The sequence below is a fragment of the Hyperolius riggenbachi genome, chromosome 9 (genome assembly GCF_040937935.1).
Source record: "Hyperolius riggenbachi isolate aHypRig1 chromosome 9, aHypRig1.pri, whole genome shotgun sequence".
In the NCBI taxonomy this organism is placed as follows: Eukaryota; Metazoa; Chordata; class Amphibia; order Anura; family Hyperoliidae; genus Hyperolius; species Hyperolius riggenbachi.
The window spans coordinates 138,904,092-138,930,802 of NC_090654.1; the positions used below are offsets into that span (position 1 = coordinate 138,904,092).

At 41.9% G+C, this 26,711-nt stretch overlaps 1 protein-coding gene across 4 annotated transcripts in view; it reads right to left on the bottom strand.

Moving 5' to 3' along the window:
- Window positions 1-26,711, bottom strand: part of MEF2D (myocyte enhancer factor 2D) — a 270,676-nt gene that overhangs the window by 15,852 nt on the left and 228,113 nt on the right. For 2 of the 4 annotated variants that reach the window (XM_068253571.1, XM_068253572.1), the window contains 6 exons: window positions 23,701-23,838; window positions 17,361-17,571; window positions 15,032-15,088; window positions 7,395-7,585; window positions 5,475-5,495; window positions 1,246-1,375 (listed from right to left, as the gene is read on the bottom strand). In XM_068253571.1, coding sequence (XP_068109672.1) covers window positions 1,246-1,375; window positions 5,475-5,495; window positions 7,395-7,585; window positions 15,032-15,088; window positions 17,361-17,571; window positions 23,701-23,838 — 748 coding nt within the window. Of the gene's footprint in view, window positions 1-1,245; window positions 1,376-5,474; window positions 5,496-7,394; window positions 7,586-15,031; window positions 15,089-17,360; window positions 17,572-23,416; window positions 23,552-23,700; window positions 23,839-26,711 lie in introns of all 4 variants that reach the window. The other 2 variants (XM_068253573.1, XM_068253574.1) reach the window with 2 other exon arrangements.

Sequence of the window (26,711 nt, forward strand, 5' to 3'; positions counted from 1 at the left end):
GTGAGTGGATTACAGAGGGAACACAGGCAGAAAGATTTTAAAGTGAACCTCCGGACTAAAAATCTACTCAGTAGAACTGAAAAGGCTTGGTGTTTCTTTAAGAGTTTCACAGCATCAGAACTTTGTTTTTCTTACCAAAGCATCATTTTTAGCTGCATTTTTAGCTAAGCTCCTCCCATCAAAGAAAACTGCCCGGGTTTTTTTTCCTGATGCTGTGCAAAGCATGATGGGATTTCCTATGTTATTCACATTGCCTAGCAACAGGGAGGGGTGATCAGCACACAGGACAGTTGGAACTGTGTCTCATGCTCCCTGTTACCTCCTTTCAACCAAAAAGATGGCTGCCCTCATGAAATCAAACATTTGCCTGTTCTTTTAAAACAGAGTGGGTAAGAGATTATAGTACCTATCTATTTTAATTAACATAACTAATGTAACTTAATGACAGTATGTTTGTTTAGGCTGAAGTTCCTCTTTAAGGAGGAATTTTATAGAGAGACTTTATCAGCTGTATTAAGGACCAGATCCCAGTGCATCTCATTTTAGTTGTGTATGCACTACCTTCTAACTGGGTGATCTGTTTTATTTTATGAAGGGGCAACTCCAACGTGAATAACGACTGAGGCTGTTGTATTGAGGATGTAGCGCTTTTACTCTTGATAGTGTAACTTCTCAGTTGTAAAATATGACTGCCCCCTTCCTGCCTCACTAAACAGCTCCCACTGCCCTATTGTCACTACTTCTAGTCAAGTGTAACTGGTGAAAGGGTTAGCCTGGTTCACACTAAAATGTAAGTGCCATGGGCGGTGAAAACATAGGCTAACATTGTCACCCTCCATGGAACACCTGTTCAGACTTGTCAGTTGCATCAGACATATCATAATTGCACTGCTGACTGACTTCTGTCCAATGCCTGGAAACATTCTGTATGTCACAACTTGGCAATCTGTTGCTGCAAGGGATGGAACGGGCACTGGACATGTCAGCAAATGACAGAATGGATCCCATGTTTAACATAGGATACGTCGACATGTCCTTTAGTCCTGGTTGTGACACAGCACACATCCATTTGTCTATTGTGTGACAACATGCACAGTTGAAGACGTTAATTTTAATGGTACAAAAGCTTACTTATAGTATGCTCTGCACAAACGCAAAGTTTCAACAGCTATAAAGCGAAAAGTAAAAAGTAGCAGGATAAGATTGAAGACAGTAGAAGCCACAGCTGTAGAATGTATCACCTACCTGTGTTATACGCTGTGGACATGGCAGAAAAAGGCAGTCCATGGTGGGACAGTAAACTAGGAGTTGCCACTGAAACAACTGGGGTGGTTAAAGAGTGCGCTGCTTGTGATACTCCTAACCTCTGTGCATTCTGTAACACAAGGGGGAACAGAAGAGGAAATGTAGAAGCTACATTATACAATTTCATGAGCATTAAACTGCAAATATATCACAACACAAAAATCTTATCTATAAAACACATTAGGGCTGCCACAACCAAATCTGTTACACACACACAAGCTACAAGGCAGATCTGATCATTAGTTCCTTGGTTAAAAGCTAAATATCTACCACATCCATGCATTGAAAATATTCATTACTATGAAGATTTTTCTCTGTATCCCTTTGAGGATTGGACTAACTTTCTCTGTATTCCTTCGAGGATTGGACTAACTAACATATACCTCAGTGCCATGAGAAATACAGATTGCCCATCCCTGATGGAGTTCTGGTGTCATTTCTTTTGCCATCTAACGCTAACCTATGGATACGGCAAATACAATGTACAGCTCTGTAGTTTATCTGGGACACACACAAATCAATTAGACTTGCAAGTAATTCTGAGTTGATATACATTCTCATAATAAATTTAAGCAAGTTTATGCAGCTTGAAAATTGACCAATGAATTGCTGCAGCTTCTTCATCAAGCTACATACAATTACCATAACATTTGCATTAAAGGGACACTTAAGTCAGACAAAAAAAATGAGATTTACTCACCTGGGGCTTCCAATAGCCCCCTGCAGCTGTCCGGTGCCCTCGCCGTCTCCCTCCGATCCTCCTGGCCCCGCCAGCAGGCACTTCCTGTTTTGGTGACAGGAGCTGACAGGCTGGTGACGCGAGTGATGCTTCGCGTTCCTGGCCACAATAGCGCCATCTATGCTGCTATAGCATATATCATATACCACATAGCAGCATAGAGGGTGCTAATGTGTCTGGGAACGCAAAGAATCACTCGCGTCCCCAGCCTGTCAGCTCCTGTCACCGAAACAGGAAGTGGCTGCCGGCGGGGCCAGGAGGATCGGAGGAAGACGGCGAGGGCACCGGACAGCTGCAGGGGGCTATTGGAAGCCCTAGGTGAGTAAAACTCATTTTTTTTGTTTGACTTAAGTGTCCCTTTAACTTGGGAATTAAATGCATCTGATATTACTATTCACAACACCAGCCTGGTAATTCTTATTTGTACCTGTACGTTAATTTGTATGAATACTGGGTGCTTTTTAAGGGAAAACCAGACCCTATATTAACCACTTCACCACTGAGGGGTGTTACCCCCTGACCACCAGAGCAATTTTCACCTTTCAGCGCTCCTTCCATTCATTCGTCTATAACTTTATCATTACTTATTGCAATGACATGAACTATATCTTGTTTTTTCTGCCACCAATTAGGCTTTCTTTAGGTGGGACATTATGCCAAAAATGATTTTATTCTAAATGTGTTTTAATGGGAAAATAGGAAAAAATGTATTATTTTTCAGTTTTCGGCCATTATAGTTTTTAATTAATGCATGCTACTGTGATTAAAACCCATGAAATGTATTTGCCCTTTTGTCCCGGTTATAAAACCGTTTAAATTATGTCCCTATCACAATGTTTGGCGCCAATATTTTATTTGGAAATAAAGGTGCATTTTTTTCAGTTTTGCGTCCATCCCTAATTACAAGCCCATAGTTTATAAAGTAACAGTGTTGTACCCTCCTGACATAAATATTTAAAAAGTTCAGTCCCTAAGGTAACTATTTATGTATTTTTTTTTATTGTACATTTTTTTATTTATTTTTAATTACAAAAAAAAAAAAAAAATTGGGAGTGTGGGAGGTAATGAGTTAATTTTTTGTGTAAAAGTAATTTATTTGTATGTGAAAAATGTTTAGGGTGTAGTTTTACTATTTGGCCACAAGAGGGCCACAGTAACTTTTTGTTTAATGCGATCTCCAAGAGTCCTTCCGGACTCTTGGAGGAAGTATTAGGAGGCTGGGTAAGTGGTTTTTTTTTCACAATGATCGCGCTGCTCATCGGAGAGCAGCGGATCATTGCGGGGCTTAGATCAACGAACGGGAATGGATTTTCCCTTTCATTGATCTCCGGGCGAGCGGCGTGTTTACGAGCGGCGTGTTTACGAGCGGGAGCGCGGGCGTGCGCAAAGTACGGATTTCTCCGTCCCTGGGGGTTAAAGGATGGAAAAAGGGACGGAGAAATCCGTACGGGCGGGGGTAAAGTGGTTAAGGCATCCTTTGAATTTGTCACAACACCAGCCTGCTTGCTGCACACTTTCTTTGGCAGCTGGACAGAGCAACTGCCATTCACTAAGTGCTTTTGAAAATAAACACAAACTTGAGAATCCCCTATGAGGAGATGGGCTAGTCGAAAAAAGTAATTTATGGCACATCTTTCTCTGCTAGAAACCTACTTCTTATTTGTATGTGTTTACGTGTATCTTAAATTTTACGATTTTTTCGCGATAGTGGTCCAGACTCTGGTGTTTAGATCATATGCTGCCTTGAACCAATAGATCTGCACACCAACAATACGATTCCACTCTACTGCATTTTAAAGCAGACCCAAACTGTCAGTATAAAATATAGGGAACCACAAAGCTTTAATAGTTACAGCCTGCCTTACACATTGGTAATGGCTATTTTCTAAAGTGTTGCCCTTTCTATCCAGCACAATCCAGAGGGTTCCTGCTTCCCCCAGACGGGCAAGTTATAGACCAGGGATACCCATTGTGTAGATCGCGATCTACCAGTAGATCCCAAAGCACTTCGTGGTAGAGCCCGACCACACTACATTTTCCTTTCTTTATATACAATTGTGCTACTAGAACTGTACATAGGTAGATCATTTTGACTTGCAAATTTTTAAACTAGCCCACAAGCCGAAGGAGCGTGGGCACCTATGTTATAGACTCTGCAGTGAAGGCTAGACCATAAATAAGTTTTGCAGGCCTTTACTTTCACTACACAAAAATGCAAGCATTAATGGGTGAACAGTCATGGTTCAATGGATACAGCCTCACTTCAAATAGACAAATAAGGCTGCTGCAAAAACATTTATAACCAAAACAGTTCTATGTACTCTTGAAGCCTTAGGGCCTGTTTCCACTTGTGCGGTGCGAATTAGTTGCGGAAAACGCATTTTCACATATGTTAGTAAGTATGCGATTTTAACCATGTCAGTGCCTGTGTGCTTTTACATTGATTTTATGCGAAAACGCCCACGAATTCGCGGTAAAGTTCGAATTTCCTATTAGATACATTGTATGCGAATTTTGAGGGCTCGGCCGTGCAGATTTTTCCTGCACAGAAAACCGCACAGGATTTCTGACAAGTGAAAACAGGCCCATCCACTTGTATTGGTTATGCGAATCTGCATGCAGAAAACGCATGCAGATTCGCACAAGTGGAAATGGGGCCTTACTGTGTTTAAAACCCCTTACAGGCAGGATTGTATAACACACCAATTACCCAGAACCCTTTTCTCCCTCTGAAAATTACTAGCTGTTCCTCGATGGGAAAAGAGCTTTAAGAACAGCAAAGTTGGAATGTTTCCTCTCCTCTCTCATCCTCCATGCAGCAGACAATGAGCCTTTCATGCTACTGGATCATCACAAGTTGTCTCTGGGTTAGGTCACACATCCGTGGTGTGAAAAAAGGGCAGCCGGGAGGGTCATTTCCTCCAGACATGCTACTAGAAGAATGAGCGGCTGTTAACTCCCCCTCATCTGCAGTCATGTGATTTCCAGCTTTCAAAAGCCCTGATTGCAGAGCTCTCTGACCACTGAGGGAGTGGGATGTATGCAGCTCTGAACATTGACATGCAACATTTTGAGAAAAACAATTACTTTAGTCTTACGTTCTTGGCAGCCATCTTGCTCCCTGAACAAAAGCTTGTGAGAATGCAAGCTTTCAGTTTATCAGGGACCAGTGACATCAACAAGTAAGAAAGTGACAGGCTGGTAAATCATGGAAGCCAATTTCTAGTAGTTCTGGGTTACTGTACACTGCAAACACAAGCTCTATTACTTATAATCAGGCTGTGTCAGAGGCTCTATTATGATTACAACATTGTAAAATAAAAATCCTTATAGTATTTTCTGGCAAGTTTTGGTGGACAGTTAAAGGGAGCACATTGAAAGCAGACACAGAGTTTACAGTAATGAGAGAGAAGCAAGCAGGGTGACTCACCATCTCCAACTGCTCCTCCGTCTGCAGGCAGAAAGCAGAGCATTGAAAGCCAGAATGAAAGAGTGGGGAAAAAAAACAAAACACCAAACAATGCTTATTAAATGAGGAACAAATACAATATGCAGGAAGTCATTGGCAAAAAAATACTAGCGAAGCAAAGAAAAACTGAAAACAACAATTGAAGTAAATGTAAAAGTCAGGAGTTAACTAGAGGAACAGAACAGATGATTTGCAGCTACAAGGACAATAATGTTCACATTACGAATGCTAGGGGCTCTACTTAGGGCTCTTTCACATTAGGGCAGATTTTGTGCGTTAACGCAAACGGCTAACGTTTGCGTTAACCAAGGTAAGATGAAAGTCCATAGTTTACCTTTCACACCCGACACTGCGTTTCGATGCGTTGCGGGTCCGACGCACCTGGGCGCAGTTTTTCGTCCAACGCACCCGCGAGCCGGCGTTTTCCGTCGGGTTTAATTACCAGCTACCGCCGCTGATTGCGTCGCACCGCAGATACCCGTCGACACACCGCAGGCAGACAACGCGTGCAGGAAAAAGGCTCCTGCATGTGTTGTCTAATGTAAAAGAGCCCTTAGGAAACGCTATTTATCATTGTTAAAGAAAGAGCGAAAACGGATTCTGAAATCGTACCTATGTACACTATACAGTGTGCAGAAAATGCTGTCTTCACAAACCTTTCAGAGCAGATTATGAGCAAAAAACCCTGCAATTTTAAGATCATATTCAAAAATTGCTAAAACTATCTTGGCATTTTACAAAACTACATACAGTATTGTAGCAAGGGGTGAGTGAGAATGATTTTGTAAAGACGAAATCATCCTGAAACATGCAGGGGGAAAGCGCGCAGATTTAACTTACCTAAGCTACCACCCCATGCCGCTGCTCTTCATCTCTGGACAATTTTACCCTTCTAAACAAGAGCTTCCGATTTTAAAGCGTAATGTCTAGGTGAGTAAACCCCCGCTTACACAGCAGTCACCCCTGGGACGATGTTGGAAGCATCAGAGTCACATGAAGCACCAGGTGGAACGCAGCTTTGTAACTCTCTCCACAAGTAATGGTCCTGAAGTACTGCAGATGCCATTATCCAGGTTTCCGAATTAGGAAACCCAGATTCAAACAGCAACACAACTTAGCTCCAAACAATCTGCACACAAAAAATGTTGTATTCTCACCATTAAAGCCCTTTTACACTTAAAGAGACTCTGAAGTCTCTTAAAAATCCTCGTTTTATTACAAAATCCTGTTTAACATATTAGCCCTACCTAAACCGCCGCATCCCCGCCGACAAACTCCCTGGGGGGCAACCCAGGCAGCGCTTCCGTGAGAGGCAGAGCTATGAGCCGCAGCTCTGCCTCTCAGCGCGTCTGTCATCCCGGATCCCTGCCTCTCCCCCGACCCTCTCAGTCTTCCTTCACTGAGAGGGCCGGGGGAGAGGCGGAGATCCGCCGCTGATAGACGCAAATGGAGGCAGAGCTGTGGCTCATAGCTCTGTCTCCAACAGCTGCAAAATCCACGACCAAGAAAGTCGTGGATTTTGCGGGGAGAGGGAGTTAGGGGGGCCTTAGATAGATTACAGCCGTGGGGATGCGGCGGTTTAGGTCGGGGGTAAAATGTTAAACAGGATTTTGGAATTTAAAAAAAGGATTAAGTGTAAAATAACAGTGTTGTCGATGCACAAAAGTAAATACTTTAAGAAAATAACTGAGAAACTAAGTTAGTTATGATAAACATGACACCTAACATATACTTTACAAAGTGCTCCGGTAAAAGTAAAGAAAATTCAAGCACCATAAAAACAAAATGCCTGGTAACTATTTCCCTATCACAGTGTCAACAGTCCAAATAACTGAAGTGAATTCTGAGGAAGTTGGTGCTGCACTGAGTCTCTGTACTCACCAAATGGTGCATTAATCCTTTGCCACTTTGTGAGGTGATAACGCGCAGGTCTGGTTTGCGACTGTTGGCTCCAAGCTGACTGTTCTGGGAGGGAGGTGGGGGACTTTTGGCAGGGATGACTTTACCCAAGCTGTTCCCGTTTGGGACTTGTATTAGGCCCGGAGAGGCGCGTGCACTGATATAGCCATTCCCTGCAAGACCCAAAAAAAACATGTATCATTCAAATTTGTCATAGAAAATTTTTTTTTAAGAAAGAATCTACCCATGTTTAAAGAAAAACTTCCAAGAAACCTTCACAACTATATTGTTTTGAAATAAAAACAGTCAAATTAATGTAGACAGGTAATAAATGCAGTATCTCCAGCATTGCTGATGTATTGCAGAAGTAAACCTTTACCCTCCACCGTAGATAGCTCTCACTAAAAAGCTCAATAAATGTAATTGGTATGCAGGGCCGGCCCTAGACTTTTTGCCGCCGAGCTGGAGGGGTAGCGGGCAGGGCGGGGGTATTGGGCCTAGCGGCGGGGAGGGGGGTCGGACCCCCCCTCCCTCGCCTGGGTCCCCGTCCTCCGCTCCCCTCCAGCCTTAAATACATCCGAACTAGCGCAACTCGTAAGAGGCAGTGGGCGGGGAGAACTCACCTCTTCCTCGCTCGATCCAGCGTGCGCTCCACTGACGTCCCTTCCTGCAGCGCCGTCCACTTACAATACAGTGGGCGGCGTGCAGGAAGTGACGTCAGTGGAGCGCACGCTGGATCGAGCGAGGAAGAGGTGAGTCCCCGCCGCTAGGCCGAATACCCCCGTCCTGCCCGCTACCCCTCCAGCTGGGCGGCCGGCTCCCCGCACCCTCTGACGGGCGGATGCCGCCCCTAGAAATTTGCCGCCTGAGGCAAAAGTTTCACCCCCCCTCATGAGCGGGCCGGCCCTGTTGGTATGGTACTGAGCGTAATCCAGCATTTTTTATTCCTACAACGCTTGCTTAGTCATAAGCAGTTTCTACAGTGTTGAAGATTTTTTTCTAACTAGCATTATGAGCCCACTGGGCTTTGCTGGGTGCACACAGGATCTGTGTGACTTCCTGAAAACTGGTGGATTTGAGAGGCGTTTTGTTTATTATAGTCCCTGGATGTGTTACTAATATGGCTGCCTCCAGGGCCCAGCTCCTAAGGTAAGCCCAGAAACCACATAGTCATGAAGTAATTAACCTGTATGTAATGACTACTAACCCACTGAACCAAGTGGAATATACAGCTATACACATTTTCCTACTTTATTGGACGAGGGAGGTACACAACTGTGTTGGCTAGTGTAATGCCTGGTACACAACAGGTTATGTCCTGTCCAATAGAAAGATCGAATCAATTTCTGACAGGTCTGATCTAATTTCCAATCACCTTTCTGATCGATTTTCCAATCACTTCTATACAAAATTAATCAGAAAACCGATCCAAAATTAGATCAGACTTGTCAAACAATTGATTCGATCAGTCTATCTGACAGGAAATTGAATGGTGTGTACCAGGCATTAGCTTCATCCACTTATGTGACGATGCCACTTTCTGTGCGAATGTCACTTATTATATACAAACTGGATAGATGTAGAGGACCATCTCTGTTGGCAATCATCTTGTGGAAATAAGGAAAAAACCGTTTCCAAAATATAAAATGACCACCAATACTATACTAAAAATGTAAAATGTTAAAATTGTGCTGTCAGTAATGTAAGTACAGGTCTATCTATGACTCTTTGTATTGAGCAGGGAGGCTGTTTCGCTCACAGCTCTGCAATACGAACCATACTCCAGTTTCCTGAAGCGGGAAGAAGGCATGCAAAGAATGCTGGGTGACGTCAATTCTGACATTCATAGAACTTGCCTGGCCAGAATCTGAAACAGCTGATGGGGATGGAGGGCTTGCGGATCTCAGTTCCCATGCAAATTTACTCTGCTACACAGTGTACACAAGACTCAGCTCTAGCCACAGCCTATCTGCTAGCAAGTCTGGACCAAGACTGCATCAATGTCTAGCCATGCACTATGGGACATTAGTAATGGAAAAACTGATACTGAAAGTCTTAATGATATTGGACCTCTTCATAAGTGCCTCACTCAACTCAATCAATATACATTTAAATGCCTTGGGCTGTATTCACAGTGCACGTTGCATAACACATGCATTATACTGCATGAGAACTGCAATGGACAGCACACGTTCTACCATACACATCATTTCCAAGCCTGCATGTTGCAAGTTAGAATAACACGATCCGTTACATCGCAACAGGCTCACAGAATTGTATGGGTAGTGAGTTAACTTACAGAATTATTCTGCAGTGCAACTGACGCAATGTGAATGTACCCTAATTGCTAGTACACACGACACATCTTCCCAGCAGATCGATGGGTCGAAACGATTATTTCTGACAAGTCCAATCTGCTCCTGCTTGATAACGGGAATGATTTTCAGATCATTACTGCACAAGATCGATCCAGTTACTGATCGGGAGCAGATCGGACATGTCTAAAATAATCGTTTTGACCCGTCGATCTGCCAGGAAGTTGTACTGTGAGTATCAAACATTACGGATTAACAATAGTAAAAAAAAACAGGTTTAAAATGTAACACTATAGCATCATATTTATACATGTATATTTCAAAATATATACATATTGGCTTTGCTGTCCAAGATAAGAAGAGATTAACTTAACGGTAGCCGGTATAGAGGAATATGGAGACTGCAATTTCTGATTTCCCACTTTTGTCACTTCTTTATACTCTGGTACGCAGGACTCCTCTCTCCTCAGAAACGTACCCCTATAATCTGTTGAGCGCTTGCCAACCCTTGAAGTCTTCAACATTAAAATCACCTCTCCATGTAAGCCTACACTAAAGGCTGTTTTGGGCTATGCAGTAAGGCACACTCTACCACCCTCTCTACAGCTGACAAACTCCCTCTACTTTGTTTCCACTTTGGAGTGTAAGCTCATATGGACAGGGCACTGATCCTGTTTTATTTTCATAGTACTTTCCATGATTTGCCATACAAACTACTGTGTTCTTTATTTGCCTGAATATTACACCTATATTATCCAAACATAGGTATACATTTATTCCCACTTTATTTATTTATAAAAGCACCAAGAAAGACCTGGGCGCTATATAAATAAATAAGAATAAAAAAAAAAAAAATAAATAAAAAGAATCCACTGCAAATGGGGAAAGAAGTGGAGCAGTTACTGAGAGCATCCAGTCAGAATCCTTGTTTCATTTACTAGTGATATTTGACTACCTGCAATTTTGCTCCAGTTTCCTATGCACCTGTCTTAACAATTTAAATCCAGGAAATGTTTAGGAAATGGATCCTAACAGGCAGTAATCGGTTATAGTGACAGGTCAGCTTTCAATGGATACTTCAGCGAAGGGTAAATGTTCAGAGAATGGAATCTATCGCAGATGCCTGTCAGGTTTCAGTCGTAATGCACCACGCCATAAGCCACGCTATGTCTCTTTGTTAGGCAGGGGCTGGTGTCACTTCTCTGGTCATCATGATCCCCCAGAAAGCAGAGAGACTTTGGCTGCCAGGGGAAATGCTAATGACAGCTCTGAAGGGCCACATGCCTGCTGGTGTCCAGTCTGATTAATGGAAGACAGGAGCTGAGTGTCTTGGACAACAGCGTGACAGCGGTGTGGCATTGGCAGCAGGAAGAGGTGGGGGGAGGTGCAACCAGCTCTCCACTGAGTCTAATGATGTTAATGAAATAGTATTAATCAAACAGGCAGCCTGATTATTTGCTCTGTCCATCCACTGCAACAGGAGTTTAACAATCACTGGGGTGGAAGTAATGCTGTGTATGTAATGGGTGATACCAAGAAAGCAACATAATAGGATTGGTACCAATCAGAAATGCAGCTCTTCATGTTCCAGGAAGAGAATAAGGAAGATCCTGCACACATTCCTTCACAGGACACTTTGGGCTCTATTCTCAAAGAGCCAAAAGTACCGCAAAATTTTACCGCTAAATTCCCGCCAGCGGTAAACTCCGCATTTTTTCAGCATTCACTAACATTTTCCGCATGTTTGCCGCGGTAAAAAGGTCGCATGAAAAAGTGTTTAAAAAAAAAAAGTTAAAGTCCAGCAAGCACAGCCCTTAAGCCTCCAGACTTCATTAAAGTCAATGGGATGCGGAATATATCACCTACTACTTGTAGGTGATAAAAAAATCGGTAATTAACGACGAAATGATGCGCCTGAACATTTTTGAGAATTGATCTTTTATTGCGGAAAATACCGACTTTTGCGGAAAGTTTTCCGCAAGAATCCCGCACTTTTACCACACTTTTTCCGCATGCGGGAAAAACATGCGGAAAATTTTGAAAAATCCAACTTGACGGTATTTTGGGTGCAAACTTCCCGCATGTACTTTACCGCATGCGGGAAGTCTTTGAGAATAGAGCCCTTTGTGTATATATATATATATATATATATATATATATATATATATATATATATATATATATATACACACACAGTATATATATATATATATAAAAGATATGACACTGATTGCATTAACTAACGGTCTTGTAGAAATGTTAGCCTGCAGTTTATGCTTAATAAGTGCACGGATCACAATTCAGTTATAAGGGGTCTATTCACATTACACATCAGCTACATTCTAGAATGACATGATCCTTAAAAGGAAACCTGTCACTTTCCTCACCAAAATTGAGCCCTACACAGGTGCAGAACTTGCTATCTTAAAGAGGCACCCTAGTGATATATAGTAGAATGTAGCACATTATTTAGGAATCACACTTTTATGGTCATTTTCCTGGTTTCAGCATCAGAAAAACTTCCTTACTTCCTTACTGTTTAGTATACGGACTTCTCCTTCCAGAGCAATTTGGAAGACTGGGTACTGGCTTCAGAAGACAGAACAAGCAAACATTCAGCAGTGATGCACCTGCCAACATTACAGATATTGCCACCTGCGATGCATTTCAGAATGTAATTTAGGGTGTTTACAATGGGTAAACACTAACTAAATAATTTATAAAGTAAAGTGGTTAAAAAAATAAATAAAATAAAAGCAGTTTAATTAATTATGTTCTTTTCAGTACAGTTCCCCTTTAACATCAGGCAGTGCACCAGAATTCGTAGGGGAGTGACTACTAACCAATAAACTGCTTCATGCTCTCAGGTATTTAGACAGTGACGTCTCTCTTTGCCAGCTCCCGTTCCCTCACTGTAGACTTGCAAAACAAAAATGTGCCGTCTTTAAACAGAAGGCATTACGATAATTCAGGTTGGAGTGAGCATATGATGTCTCCCACAATGCATCACTGCTGAATATGCAAATTATCCCTTGTTGTCCCTGTAAGGTAGCCACACCTCCAGATCCGCTGGAATGCAATGATGTGTCAGCTCATTTATTGTACAGAGCCACAATAATCTAACATGCATACAGACTGTTTCAGATTGTTGATCCTCATCAGTGCATGGCATGGATTAATGTGGCTCTATGGAGTAGGACTTGAAACACCCAGAGTTACAGACTACCCAGCAAGCTAATGGTGAACCATAACTCATTGGCGTGTGTAAGGGCTCGTTTCCACTAGTGCGGTGCGGAATCGCCTGCATTTCACAGGACGAAATCGCATGCGGGTGCGATTCCGCTTGCGCGTTTCCCATGATTTCGCATGCAATTCCGCATAGGTAAGGGTATATGCAAATTTAACCATGTCACTGCCTGTGTAAATTAACATTAATACCTATGCAGATCGCATGCGAATTCGCGTCAAAAACCGCATGTTCAACCCGCATGTGATTTCCCTATTAAAATACATTAGCGGCGATGCGCGTGCATTCCTCTCGCACGCGAAATCTGACGGCTCTGCCATGCAGATTTCAGCCGCACACAAAACCGCTCCCGCAGACGCACAAGTGGAAACAGCCCCATCCACTTGCATTGCCTATGTGAATCCGCATGCGGACACCGCATGCAGATTCGCTATAGTGGAAACGGGCCCTAAGGGGCTACAAAGAACCTACAAAGAGGGAAAACTTTTGTTTTGCTTAAAATTTTAAGTAAGAGGGTTTTTTGGTCCTTTGTAGCCCCTTACACACTCCAATGAGTTCTGGTTTACCACGTTAGCCAAACAAATTATGTAGGTACAAAAAACTAAGTCTTGTAAAAGCAATACCTTTTTAATGGCTAACTGACAAATTTAATGATGCAAGCTTTCTGGGATCTGGTCCCCTTCTTCAGGCATATTTGGTGCTGGTGAAGATTGGAGAAATACATCCCCGCCTGTATAGTCATGCTGCAGTTTCTGTGCAAACTGCTGTAACACACTGCTATATGTTTCTGTAGCCATAATATTATTGACCTCATTGACTTTAGAGCGGTGAAAAGAAAAAAGCGTGATCTATCCCAGGCAGTGCAATATACCCTGTCCTCCCTGTGCTAATAGAGCAGCTCTGCAGATTACATCCATTGTGCTCAGCACACATAATTAGAGTGTTTAGGCGATGACCTGCTTATTAACGCAGCTGTTCTCCTACAGAGCTCCTCGTCAGTTATGGGTCCGATGGGTTGGGGAATACTGGCATGTGTGCTAGAGATGGAAGCACAGCTCAGGAAAAGGAAAGAAACATCTGGAATGTATCTGTTTTACTTACTTTCATGCATTAATTTTAACTATAAAAAAATAAATGGTTTTACATTTTTGAGTGCATATTTATTCAAATCCATTTTGCATTTAATGAGATTCAAGGATTGCAGGGAATCATCCAGCAGCTAAACTATGAAATTGAGCTGAAAGGCAGGGAGATCAGATAACAAACAAAGCAGACTGACTCAGCAAGGAGGAACACTCCCCTTTCATCTGCTGCTCTCAATGCTACCGAGCTGGTTGTTTGACCTGTCTGCTCTGGTAATCAAGCCATTGATGCTTCAATTTCCCCACTCGCTTCCCGGTAGATTCAATCCCCATGATCAAATCTGCCAGAAATCTATTTTACTATTCAATTTTCATTGATTATGGCATAAAAAGCAACCAAAAGTGTGGATCGGGCATGGAAGGAATTGATCACTCTCTGATCAGAGTCTGAACGGATTATGATCAATTGATAGGGGGAAATTAATGCCTATATGGGTAACTACACATAAAGCAACTACAGGAATTTGGGCAGTGTTGGGGCTTCTTAAAAGAGGATCCACCATGCTCCGCTAACAGAATGCCGTATTATAGGATTTTGTTAGGAAAAAAGCTATGAGGCTTCGTGTAACAGATCTTTTGCGCTTGAAAATTTACCGTTTGATAACGAAACCGAACATCTGTTTGGCTTCTAGGGATGGTCAATCAATGGCAAATAATTCCAAGTTGATGCAGGAGTAAGCACATTTTGTATGCAGCTTGAACATGGACCAATCAAATCTAGCTAAATTGGAATTTCCTTTTCAAGCTGCATACATGTGCATAATCCTGCATCAATTTGTCATTATTTGCATATTCCCATGTCAACAATACTGGCTTATACAGACTGCAACAGATTTTCTTTCCTTTTTACATTTTTCAGTCATAAGACCCAAAGTGAGGTTTGAGGAGTTCTGTACAGTTAGATTCCATGCTCACCTACAGGACTTGGACATGTTCCATTAGAGTTGTTCAGGTCTCCGCCAAGCATTGCACCTGATGAGATGAAGCAAATCAGTTAGACAAACATGACAGAAAATCCCTACTTTCTTTATTCCCACAGACCAGTGCTGAAGTCTCAGCAGCCTACTAATAGCTGCTACAGAGGCACTGCATTATGAGATAAGAGAAAGGGCTACAAGGTGTGCTGCAAGATACAGAAACTTCATATTTGAATACTGAAACTTTGTGGCTCCATGAGCAACCCGGAGGACTAGCATTAGAAATAGATTTTATTTCTTGTATTCATACAATGACCTTGTTTAACAAAAAGTACACAAAAACCATTCCCATCACTTTTTTTTTTAAAAGCACATAATCTGATATCCCTACTGCATACATTAAGGACAGTTTAGCTGAATGCCACTTATGCTGGGAATACACGGTTCGTTTCTGCCGTGCGTTTTTGCTCTCGATCGTTTTTGCCACTCGATTTCAGCTTTCTATTCAGCTCTCGATTCTTATCTTCCTCTCGTTTTTCTTATCTTTTTCCATTCATTTCTAACAGAAATTCGAGCGGCAAAACAATCGAAAGTGAGATCGGACATGTTGGAAATTATCTATCGAACCACCTAATCAGCTACAAAACGAACCGTGTATTCCCAGCATTAGGGCTAGTTCGCACTGGGGCCCTTCTTAGGAGTGTTTCAGCACTTTGCTGATCTCTGGCCATCAGCAAAGTGCTGTGACAATATAGCTCTCCCTATGGGACCATTCTCTCTGCAGCATTTGTGATAGGCACTTTACACTTGGGGGGACACCAGCTAGGGGGTCTGTTACTCACAGCTATATCGAACGCCGTTACCAACCACCTGATTGCAGCCTTGCAACCAAGATTTTTCCAGTTTGTCCAATCGATCCTTTCAGTTAACTTCAGACAAAAATCGATCGAGAGATCAATCATGTGACCATGTTTCGACACAGATTCTCTTCTGATTCAATAAAATTATTGAATATGAATGTCGAACTAGCCGCAATATCAAGTGATGTATGGGCACCTTTATGCAGGAGTGAAATGTATGTGCTTCTGGCATGTAGACTTTACATTACCCAGCCATCCCCACCTATCTCTGCAGTGACATTTCACTAATTTCTGGTGCTGTTGCGTGTCTAAAATGAGAAGTATCACCTGTTCTATAGTCTCTAAAGTGCTTATCTGTATCTGTACTGTCCCCTTACCTGTTGTAAACAGGGGTACAAAGACAAGAGAATGAAAAATAAGCCATACTCAATGAAAGAGGGTCTTCATATAGCAAATCCAGAGTAGTATCTGCACAGTGTTTGTATGTTTGTGGGAGTTTCCTCCAGGCACCCCAGTTTTCTCACACACCCCATAAAGCAACCAGTAAATTAACTTGCTTCCCCCAAAATTGGCCTAAGGCCTGGTGCACACCAGAGGAGTTTTTCTGAGCGTTTTGAGTTTTTAAATCTGCTGCTAATGTTATCCTATGTGTCTGTGCACACTGGAGCAATGAGGTTTTGTAAAAAAAACCCCATGGCATTACATTGGGAAGAGCTTTTAGAGGTTTCAAAAGCTCTTCCCAATGTAATGCTATGGGTTTTTTTTTTTTTACAAAACCTCATTGCTCCAGTGTGCACAGACACATAGGATAACATTAGCAGCAGATTTAAAAACTCAAAACGCTCAGAAAAACTCCTCTGGTGTGCACCAGGCCTTAGACTGTGTTAGGGACATTAGACTGTGAGCTCCTCCAAGGGACAGTTAAGGACATGACTAGGGACTCTGTAGTACTAATTGAAAGCCACTTTTTTTTTAGGTCAGATGAAACATAATTGGTTATAATATTGCATTGAAATGTAATCTACAAATAATAGTGGCCATTAAAGGCTAACTGAAGCAAGAGGGATATGGAGGCTTCCATATTTATTTCCTTTTAAGCAATACCAGTTGCCTGGCTATCCTGCTAATCCTCTACCTCTAATACTTTTAGCCATAAATCCTAAACAAGCATGCAGCAGATCAAGTGTGTCTGACATTATTGTCAGATCTGAAAGATTAGCTTCATGCTTGTTTATGGCATTATTCAGACATTAATGCATCTTCATAGACCAGCAGGACTGCCAGGCAACTGGTGTTGTATAAAAGGAGATAAATACGGCAGCCTCCATATATTTCTTACTTCAGTTGTCCTTTAAGGTAAATATATGTACTATATGAATAATTCAGCATTTACCATACATTAATTAGAAACCAGACAAAATGCACCACACTGTTAAGGTCCCAAGTATAGAATATTACAGTACTCACCTGCACTAGCTGGCCTCTGAGGTAGCACTGGAGACACAGTGTTTCTCTGTAGGGAGGACGGTTGTGGAGACAGAAGCCGTGGATCTGTCAGCGATGCAGTCATCAAGGACTGTGTGACAAGCGAGCCTGCCTGGTTGCTGAAGTGCAGTGCATTCTGATTGCTCACAGGAACTGTAACCGGCATAGCGAAATTGGGGGCCGGGACAGCAGACTAAAGACACAAGCAGGGAGATCAGACAAGTAAGGATTAAAACTTTGAGCACATCACCTGACTTGCGGCAGCTGTACCAGTTCATGAATGGCAGGACAGTTGATGCATGGAAAAATGTTGCTGTAGCCCGATGACTCATGATGCTGGTTTGAAATGGTCCAGCGAAATCCAGTAAGAGATTCCATGAGAAATAGTCCACTTGGTGATTCTTTGGATGAGGAACACCAAATTAGGTTATTTTGGTGCCACTGTTATGTGAGAATAGTGTCCGTGACAACGCATCGAACACAGTGTGAAATAAGCCTAAGGCCTCTTTTCCATTATGAAATGCGAACGCAAACGCGTTTCAATTTCCACTATGTGATTGCAATTGCTCTACTATACTCGGTATAGTAGAGCTCAATCGCATCCAAAACGCAACAGGACAATTGCGCTTGGACCAAAATCGCATAGCAATCGGATCACACTAATGGAAATTGCTGCCGCCGTTTCCATTAGTTTATTGTACCTTGCGTTTTGCGATCGGAATCAAATCGCAGAGTAGTGGAAAAAGGCCCTTAGGTTTAGAATATATGTATTATTTAGCAGTAGAGGAATGTATCAAGTAAAACATTAAAGGACAACTGAAGTGACAGGGATAAGGAGGCTGCCAAATTTATTTCCTTTTAAACAATACTAGTTGCCTGGCTGTCCTGCTGATTCTATGCTTCTAATACCTTTCAACCATAGACCCTGAACAAGCATGCAGCAAATCAGCGGTTTCTGACTTTGTCAGATCTGAAAGATTATCTGCACGCTTGTTTCTGGTGTTTTTCAGACACTACTGTAGCCAAATAGACCAGCAGGGCTGCCAGGCAACTGGTATTGCTTAAAACGAAATAAATATGGCAGCCTCCATATACCTTTCACAAGAAAAAAAATCTATACCCCCAATACTTGGCACCCAAATAGATTTTTTTGCCCCTAGCCTAGTTGAACATGATGGACAGAGGTCTTTTTTAAACTAAATCAGGATTTACACAACTACATGTTATGCATGCATTTACAATGAAAACTGCTGATAGCATACAATTTACATCTTACGGATTAAAGGTGGCCAACTGGCCATACATTGGCAGCCGATCGACCATCCAATTTGATTATTATAAACAAATTGGATGAAAATCGTTGCCACCAAGTGGATGCCCGACAGACAAAGTGACCAATTTCGGGACGGAAATTGGTCGCATGGTCGATCGCGCATGCTGCAAGATGTCGGGCCAAAGTTGGTTGGTCGGGTGTGTGGCGGTACGGCGGCGATTTCCGGAACGAGCGACGAAACACCCGCCACTACCGTCGCTATGTAGAAATGTGCCCGGTGTGTGCATTTATACATTACCTGTCCTGTAGCAGCCTCCGCGCAGTGTTCGTAACCTCCGGGTGGCTCTCCGTACACGCTACTGGCGCTTATTGTCTGACATTGGCGCATATTGTCTGACATCAGACTCTTATGCGCCAGTGGCGTGTATGGAGAGCCACCCTGAAGATTACAGACACCGCGCAGAGGCTAATGTGCCCCCCGTGCACACACGGGGGGCACATTATACACTGGGAGCAGCGTCTGTGCGGACGTCGTGCTGAAATCGGATGCGAATCGGCCTGTAGTGTATGGGCAGAATAAAAAAAAAACAAATTTATCTCTAATCAGATTCGATTAGAGATAAATTTGTCTCTATCAAATCTGCCCATAATCATCAGGTCTATGGGTACCTTAAGTCAAATCAATGATCCTATTGTATGCAATTTGAGTGCAACAACAATGTATCAAACAGCTGAAAGGTGACTTTGGAAATCAAAGCGGATCAGTCAAAAACCGTCTTATCAGTCTGCCGACAGCTTGTACTCACGTGCAACTGTCGGCAGAATGACCTCCCCATGGGAGGGTCTGACGGACCCGTCTTTTGCAAAAGTATGGCGTGTGTACGCGCCTTAACTGGATTGGATATATGCAGTTTCATACAGGACACGCAGCTGGACCAAAGGGTGAAAGCCCTAGAAGCTCAGCAGCAGAATAGATTATCACTGTCAGGATTTGAGGAATTACCATGACCACCAGGTTTACACAAAAAATTTCAAGTAAATGGACTTAATTTCAATTTTTGAATACATTAAGACCCAATGACACTCAAGGATGTTCAGGTTGTTTAAAATATCTTGATGCTACAAAATGGGCCAAGAGTCCGGAGCAACAGGCAGTGCTCCCCCAAGGCCAGGAGTGGTATAAACTGAAAATAAATAACATTTTACTTTGGAATATGAACGTAGTGTGGGTACTGGCTGACACAAATGCACAAAGCCCATAGTCCTTTGCTGCGATATTTTGAATATGCACAATTTAGATAAAATGTCCTTAGATTGAGATTTTGATGTTGCTTCCATAAAAATAACCAAAATTTTGGACCTAATAGTATGCAAATTAGTTTACATGTGTTAAAAAATAGCAAATTCTAGTTTGGAAAGGGCAGAATTGAACTGCCTAGAATATGATCATAGTTTAAAAAAAAAAAAAAAAAAATTTAGTGGCCAAAGCATCTTTTTCCGGGCACCAACTGTCATAACATAACTTTTAAGCTAATGTATATTCACTATAATAGCAGGTAAAAGGTATGTTTTAATATCCTCAGTCTGAAGCTCATAAATAGTTAATAAAAGCAACACGTGTCTGCCGCTCGACTATTTGCCAGCTTTTGGAAGGAGTGGGGAATGGTTAGGATCTGTTTCAGGTTATTATGGTTTCTGTGACTGTGTTCAATGAACATTAGGGAAAACTGGTGCAATTTAGCTGTAAGAGTTAAAAGTGTTTCACATTTACGGCACCTGTACAACCATTCTACATAACGTTGTGGAACTTCATCAGAATAATAATAATAATTATAAGCACAACATCCCACACCAAGTTTAAAATATTCATGCATTATGACTTGAAGAACATCTGATGAATTATATGTTAAAATGGCAGGGTGCATTTTCACCCAAGGATCTCCCCATAATTAAGATCCTTTTTCATTATGATGTATGATTCACAGTGGGGAAAAACACACAATATATGCAGCAATGGTAAGTGATTGTGTTAATTGTAAGTGGAATGAGTTAAGAGAATGAAAGCAAACTCCATCTCGGCAAAATAGTTACTGCTTTAGGCAAGAGTTAAAAATCTGGGAGCAGGTCACTAAAAAGGCTTTTTGGATACTTTTCTAATCAGTTACTAAAGGTCTTTATACCGTTGTGTGACAAACCGTATTACAGACAGTGGCGTAGTAATAGGGAATGCAGAGGTTGTGACTACACAGAGACCTCTGGACCCGAGAGGTCCACCAGGGTCCCCTCTTCAATCACTGGACTAAATCTTCAGTGGTTCTATGCTGATGATAACCTTCATATGCTTTGTGGTAATCCTTATACTCTTCCCTTCCCTTGTTTATACCTCTCGGACACTGCGGTTGGCCTTCGCAGGTTTTGGTGTGCCATATTATGTTATGCATAGCGCGCTTTAGGGGGTCTAATGTAAAACTCACATTGGAGCCCACCAGTTATGCCACTGATTACAGACTATTGCAATGGGACTAGTTCTACCCCAATCAAATTTGATTTCAATAAGAATGCAGAAAAAAAAAAGAATCCCAATGTGTACTAAAAGAGGGAATAATCTGTTTTGGCTGGCATGGTCAAAACTGATAATTAAGGTTACCACTTCCTCACTCTGATAAAGCTAACTGCCTCCTGACTCAGCTTCTACCTAATAAGTTCTTCATATTAAAGCAGACTTACCACTTGCTCCTATAAGGCAGCCATTTTGATAACTGAAGCATTTTTCATAATAAGAAAATTATCAGTTCAAGAGAACTCATATTATAGAACAACAGCTCACAGGATGGACATCATACAATGCATGTGAGACAGGTCCGCTTCATCTAAGCTGGCATCATATGTGAAAGTTGAGCACACCAGGCCATGAAGCAGAGCCATGCAGATAAACACACCCCTTAGTGTTACAGGCCTTCCAGCATGGGACAGGCTACACAGCTGTATGTAGTAGCTAGACCACTGCTGAAAGAAAGGGTTAGGTTTTCAGTCTTCATTAAGCAGCACTGCAGGATCCAATTTTTTCCCCAAGTCAAGACAATACAACTTGCACTTTTTAAACTGGTTTCTTTAAATTTATCAATAATGTGGTCCTTCTTACATTCCTCTAAATTGTGTCCTAGAAGTGTCTAACTGGCAAAGCAGTAAGGTAAAGGTACCAAAATCTATCCAAGAGCTAAATGTAAGAAGCAATTACCCTTAGCCCAGGTTGTGGAAATAGGGATCTTCTACACAGGTCAATTTTATGGTGCAATTAATAACCTAAAAATATTTCAAGGGTGTCAGAAACTGATTAACACAGCACAGCCAGTCAAAACTTCCAGAACAAATAACACTAAAATAAAATAAGAAAAAAAAACACCAAAATATTTTGGATTCCAGCACGATGACACAGACTTGTGATAACTGGGATGCCAAAATACTGACACTAACACACTGAGTCTAAAATAAAATAAATGGTGTCCCAGAACAAAACAAAACACATATTTGGGGTTTGAACGTGAAAATAAACTGAAATATGTGATCCAAGAAAAGTAACGTGCTGAAAATTGGTGTAGCAGAGCAATTACCGGTACTTGCTGACACCTGGAATCTGTGAACAATAGTTAACTGAGATTTTGGATCCCGAACTACAGACACCCCGACAGCCAGGGTCAAGAACAACAGATACACAGACACCTGGGGTTCCCGAACAACGGATATACCAACCCCTGGGGTTCCAGAACAATTTATAAACAGACACCGGGGACCTGGAACAATGGATGTACTGACATCTGGGGTCCCAGAACAATAGATACATTAATACCTAGGGTCCCCACATTAATACCTAGGGTCCCAGAACAACAAACTCGTCGATACTTGGAGTCACAGAACAATATAGACACCGATACCAGGGGTCGAAGAATAATACAGACACACCAACAACCAGGGATACCAGAACAACACCCCGACACCTAGAGTCCCAAAACAGCAGACACATTGACACCTGGGCCCATATGCAATTAACTTTTTCTCCTAAGTTTTCTCCTAGGTGATATGTTCACACCTTGTCAATATAATGCCCTTTGATCCATCAACATGCAAGAAAATATTAATGGTCTTTTTCAATTACAAAATGCTGAAAAGTTATTTTAAAGAGACGATAAAAAAATATCTCCTAGGAGAAAAAAAATAATTACATATGGGTCCTGGAGTCCAAGAACAACAACAGGACAATGACATGCAGACATTTGGGTGCAAGGACAAAGACACAGCAATATCAGGACAATGGCATGCAGACACATGGGATTTAATAACAATGGCACAATGTGTGCCAGAAATTGAAACTTGTGGGCTCCAGATAAATAACTTGACATTTGGGGTCCTAGGAAAATGACACACTGACACCTGGAGTTCCAAAATAATGACATACTCACACATAGGGTTTCAAGACAACAATAATTTGACACATGGGGTTACAGAACAATGACACACTCATCCCTAGCTCACTCATACAGCCCCCCCCCCCCCCAAAAAAAAATAATGCCTTTGGAGTCCAAAACAATATCCCTGACACTTGGGGCCCGTAACAATATATACTGAGACTTAAAGCTTTATACAAACTTAACGTGCATTAATCAACACTATCAAATTAGTAGAAGCCCTCCACCATGCTAGTACACTCAATACTTCAGGAGCCTGCAGTGCTGCTGTGGCCTGTAGCTCACTCCCCCACGGTACTCACTGCGAGTCTATAATTCTGCATCATTTTATCAAACTCCTCGTCAATCTTTTTATATTTCTCCTCCGTCTGCGGAGTCAGCGCAAACACCTCATCCGCGTCTGGGCTCTCGTATTCCCTGTGCTTCTTGTTCAGCGCCTGCTTTTTCACATCAGGATGGAGCAAGGTATTTTTCCCCAATATTTTTTTTTTTAGATTTTGAGGAAGGTGTAGGTAGAGGAAAGAGAAAGAAAAAAAAAAAAAAAGAGAAAGAGATGAAGAGTGGCTGAAGAAGACAGTGTACTTACGCCATAGCGTTTGAACAGTATGTCCAAGTCCTCGCTGGCTTTGTGATATTTGTCTTCCATGAGAGGGCTCTGGTCAATGGAGTCATCCCCATCTGGTTCAGGGCTGTCACACCCGTTAAAACCTTTCTTTCTTAATGTCTGCAATCACAACCAAGAAAAGCTCAGCACTGGCACTACTGCACATTATAGGAAAGTGGGGGAGAAAGGGAACCCATAGCCCTGTAAAAGATGCAGTCCAATGGAGACTCCAACACTGGGAAAAAGTAGCTGTCACCACGCAAATGACCACTTTGTGAGTACAGGTGATCAATTTACCATACATAAAATAAATAAATAATAAATATAAAAGAAAGTAAATTGAAAAAATGATCACAACCAGTTAAATGTAGCCATACGTCACTCAATGTATAGGCAGATTAACCATGACACAGATCCCCCTCTGATGGAATCTGATCAGAGTGTAATATGTTGCCTGCTGTTATACCACAGAAAGATTTCCAAATCAGCAATCGGCCTAGGGCCTTTGCCCCTGCCATTTAGATTTTCTAAAATCTAATTGTAGAGAAGACTACGCGTTTCATACGAACCAGGGCCAGGTTATCACAATGAACATTCCATTGAACTTACCAACTCTGGGTTTACTGCAGTCACTGCACACTTTCACATTGTATGTTCACTTACACACTGCCTGCACATTAGATGCACTTATCACAGCATCCTATAAGATTCTATAATAGATGCATACAAATCATAGTGAGGAGGAGCAAGAGCACACCAGGAGGATACAGGAAGCCCCAACTCTAGCTCAAGATAAGTTCTAGTGACACCCTGGACCCGATGAGTATGAAATTAATACCTTCACTCTCCTCTCCTTGGGCATCATATGGCAGAATATGGTGGAGTTGGTCTTTAAAAAAAAAAGTGGAGCAGGTTCCGTGTGTTTTTTTTTGCTTTAGTTTTCTCTTCCCCTGTCTTAGCAATAACACCCCTATAGTGTAGAGAGATCTACATCTACAAGAGTGTAGACAAAAAGGCAAGTCAGAGGAGTGCAGGTTTGGCTTATTGCACATTATTTCGGCTACAGCAAAAAACATGTGGGAGATATTGATTTCCCTAATTATAAGCAAAATTATTTAAAGGGGAAAAAAGCTTACTACAAAGTATTTATCGGATAGAATGTATTGCATTTCCGTGACATAACAGTAAATAATTTGATGTATTCACAGTAAACCTGCAGTGTCAAAGATACTGACAGGGTCAAGCCTGATTTCTCTTTATAAAGTCACTGGTAGCCCAACTTAATGAGTGATGAACACAATGAACACTTGGGCAAAAGCCCCAGAGGTATGGCTCTTCTATACAACTGACCCTAAAGGAAGGTCAAAGGGATAAGCATGACAGCCAGAGAACTTGTGCCATTATGACAGACTTCAAAATAATTCAATACATGTAAACAAGACAGTTCATTAGCCTTATGTAAAGGTAAATATGTATTTAAAACACAAGATATTCACAAATCACAACACATGTATAAGACAGGTGAGCTAATTTCAAAACACAGCAACCATTTTACTTGAAGATACTGAAGCGAGTAGACTATCCAGTACTGATTATTTTTAGGCAGCCTAAGCTAAAAGCCTCCGAGGTCCCCCTGACTGTACTAGGAGGCAAGAAATGTTCGGTTTTAAATCTCCAGTGAAAGCTCCCTCAAACACTTTGTAACTCTACTTTTGGGACCTATTAGTACCTATTTTTTTCAGAAGCTCACTCTAAGGACCTCTTGGTTTTACTATGAATAATGGCTAATTTTCTGATAAAAACACTCCAAGGGCTTTCTTACAACTAATATAAAAACGTTTTTGCCAACTGCCACTTTTAAAATAAAGTTTGTTTTTTTTTGTTTGTTTTTTAACAGCAGGTCAATTCAAACCTAATATAGTTAATGTATCATGTACCTAATATCTATAATAGTAAGCAGGCATTGTGGTTGGAAATTCCAGAAATGAGCCCTAGTATTTGCATTACAGTGTGTATAGAAGATTCAAGTTTGTCTCTTTCTCACATTGCTCTTGAAGCTGAAGAAAATGCCCACTCTCCATCACTGGAAATATTTTACACAATTTTCTTTTTCCTGATTAGCAAAATGTTACTCAGACATGAGGTGACCACACCACGCCATTCCATTGCTTTCTGCTGTTTTCAGACCAGAACTTTTCCCTGTTGACTTCAATAGTGTTTGGATAAAGAACCTACTAAAGCTTAAATTTTGGGACCAATTCAACAACAAAAACAGAACCAAGGCCAACTTGAGCAACACAATGTATCACCTCAGAAGCCGGTTGAAGGGTGAGACAAGCGAGAAAGATAATTTTACAGTGTGCGTATGTGTGTGTGTGTGTATGTGTGTGCGTGTACTATAAGTCGAGAAATTTAGGACTGACAAAGTATAAAAGTGTGTGTGTATGTGTGTGTGTGTGGGGGGGCCTTATACTCGAGTCAGTCCTAAATGTCCCACGTATAGCAGGGTGGAGGGAGGTGCCTCTCTCTCACCCTCTGATGTAGCTATCATGCTGTAAATCTCCCCCCTTCCCTCCCCCCCCCCCCATCATCGCCGTGCAAAGGGGGGCTGCCTCTCTCTCACCCTCTGTGTAATTAATGTTCAGTGGCGCCGCAGCAGAAGCCGACAAGTTTCATTGCCAGTGCGGTATCCTCTATACGCCTTCCTTTCATGCCGCTCTCTGTCCAATAGTACAGCCAGACTCCCGATGTCACATGACTCATGAAGTCACATGACATCGGGAACCGGAGCTATACTATTGGACAGAGAGCGGCATGAACGAAGAGTGTATAGAGGATTAAGCACTGGCAATGGAACCGTAAGCGTTGGCTTCTGCTGCAGTGCTCACTGTGCATTAGATCGCACACAGGGGGGAGAGAGAGGATGAAAGCACAAAATTACTTCAGCACTGCGGGGAAGGGGACAGAAAGAGGCACTCTTCCCATCGCATAAC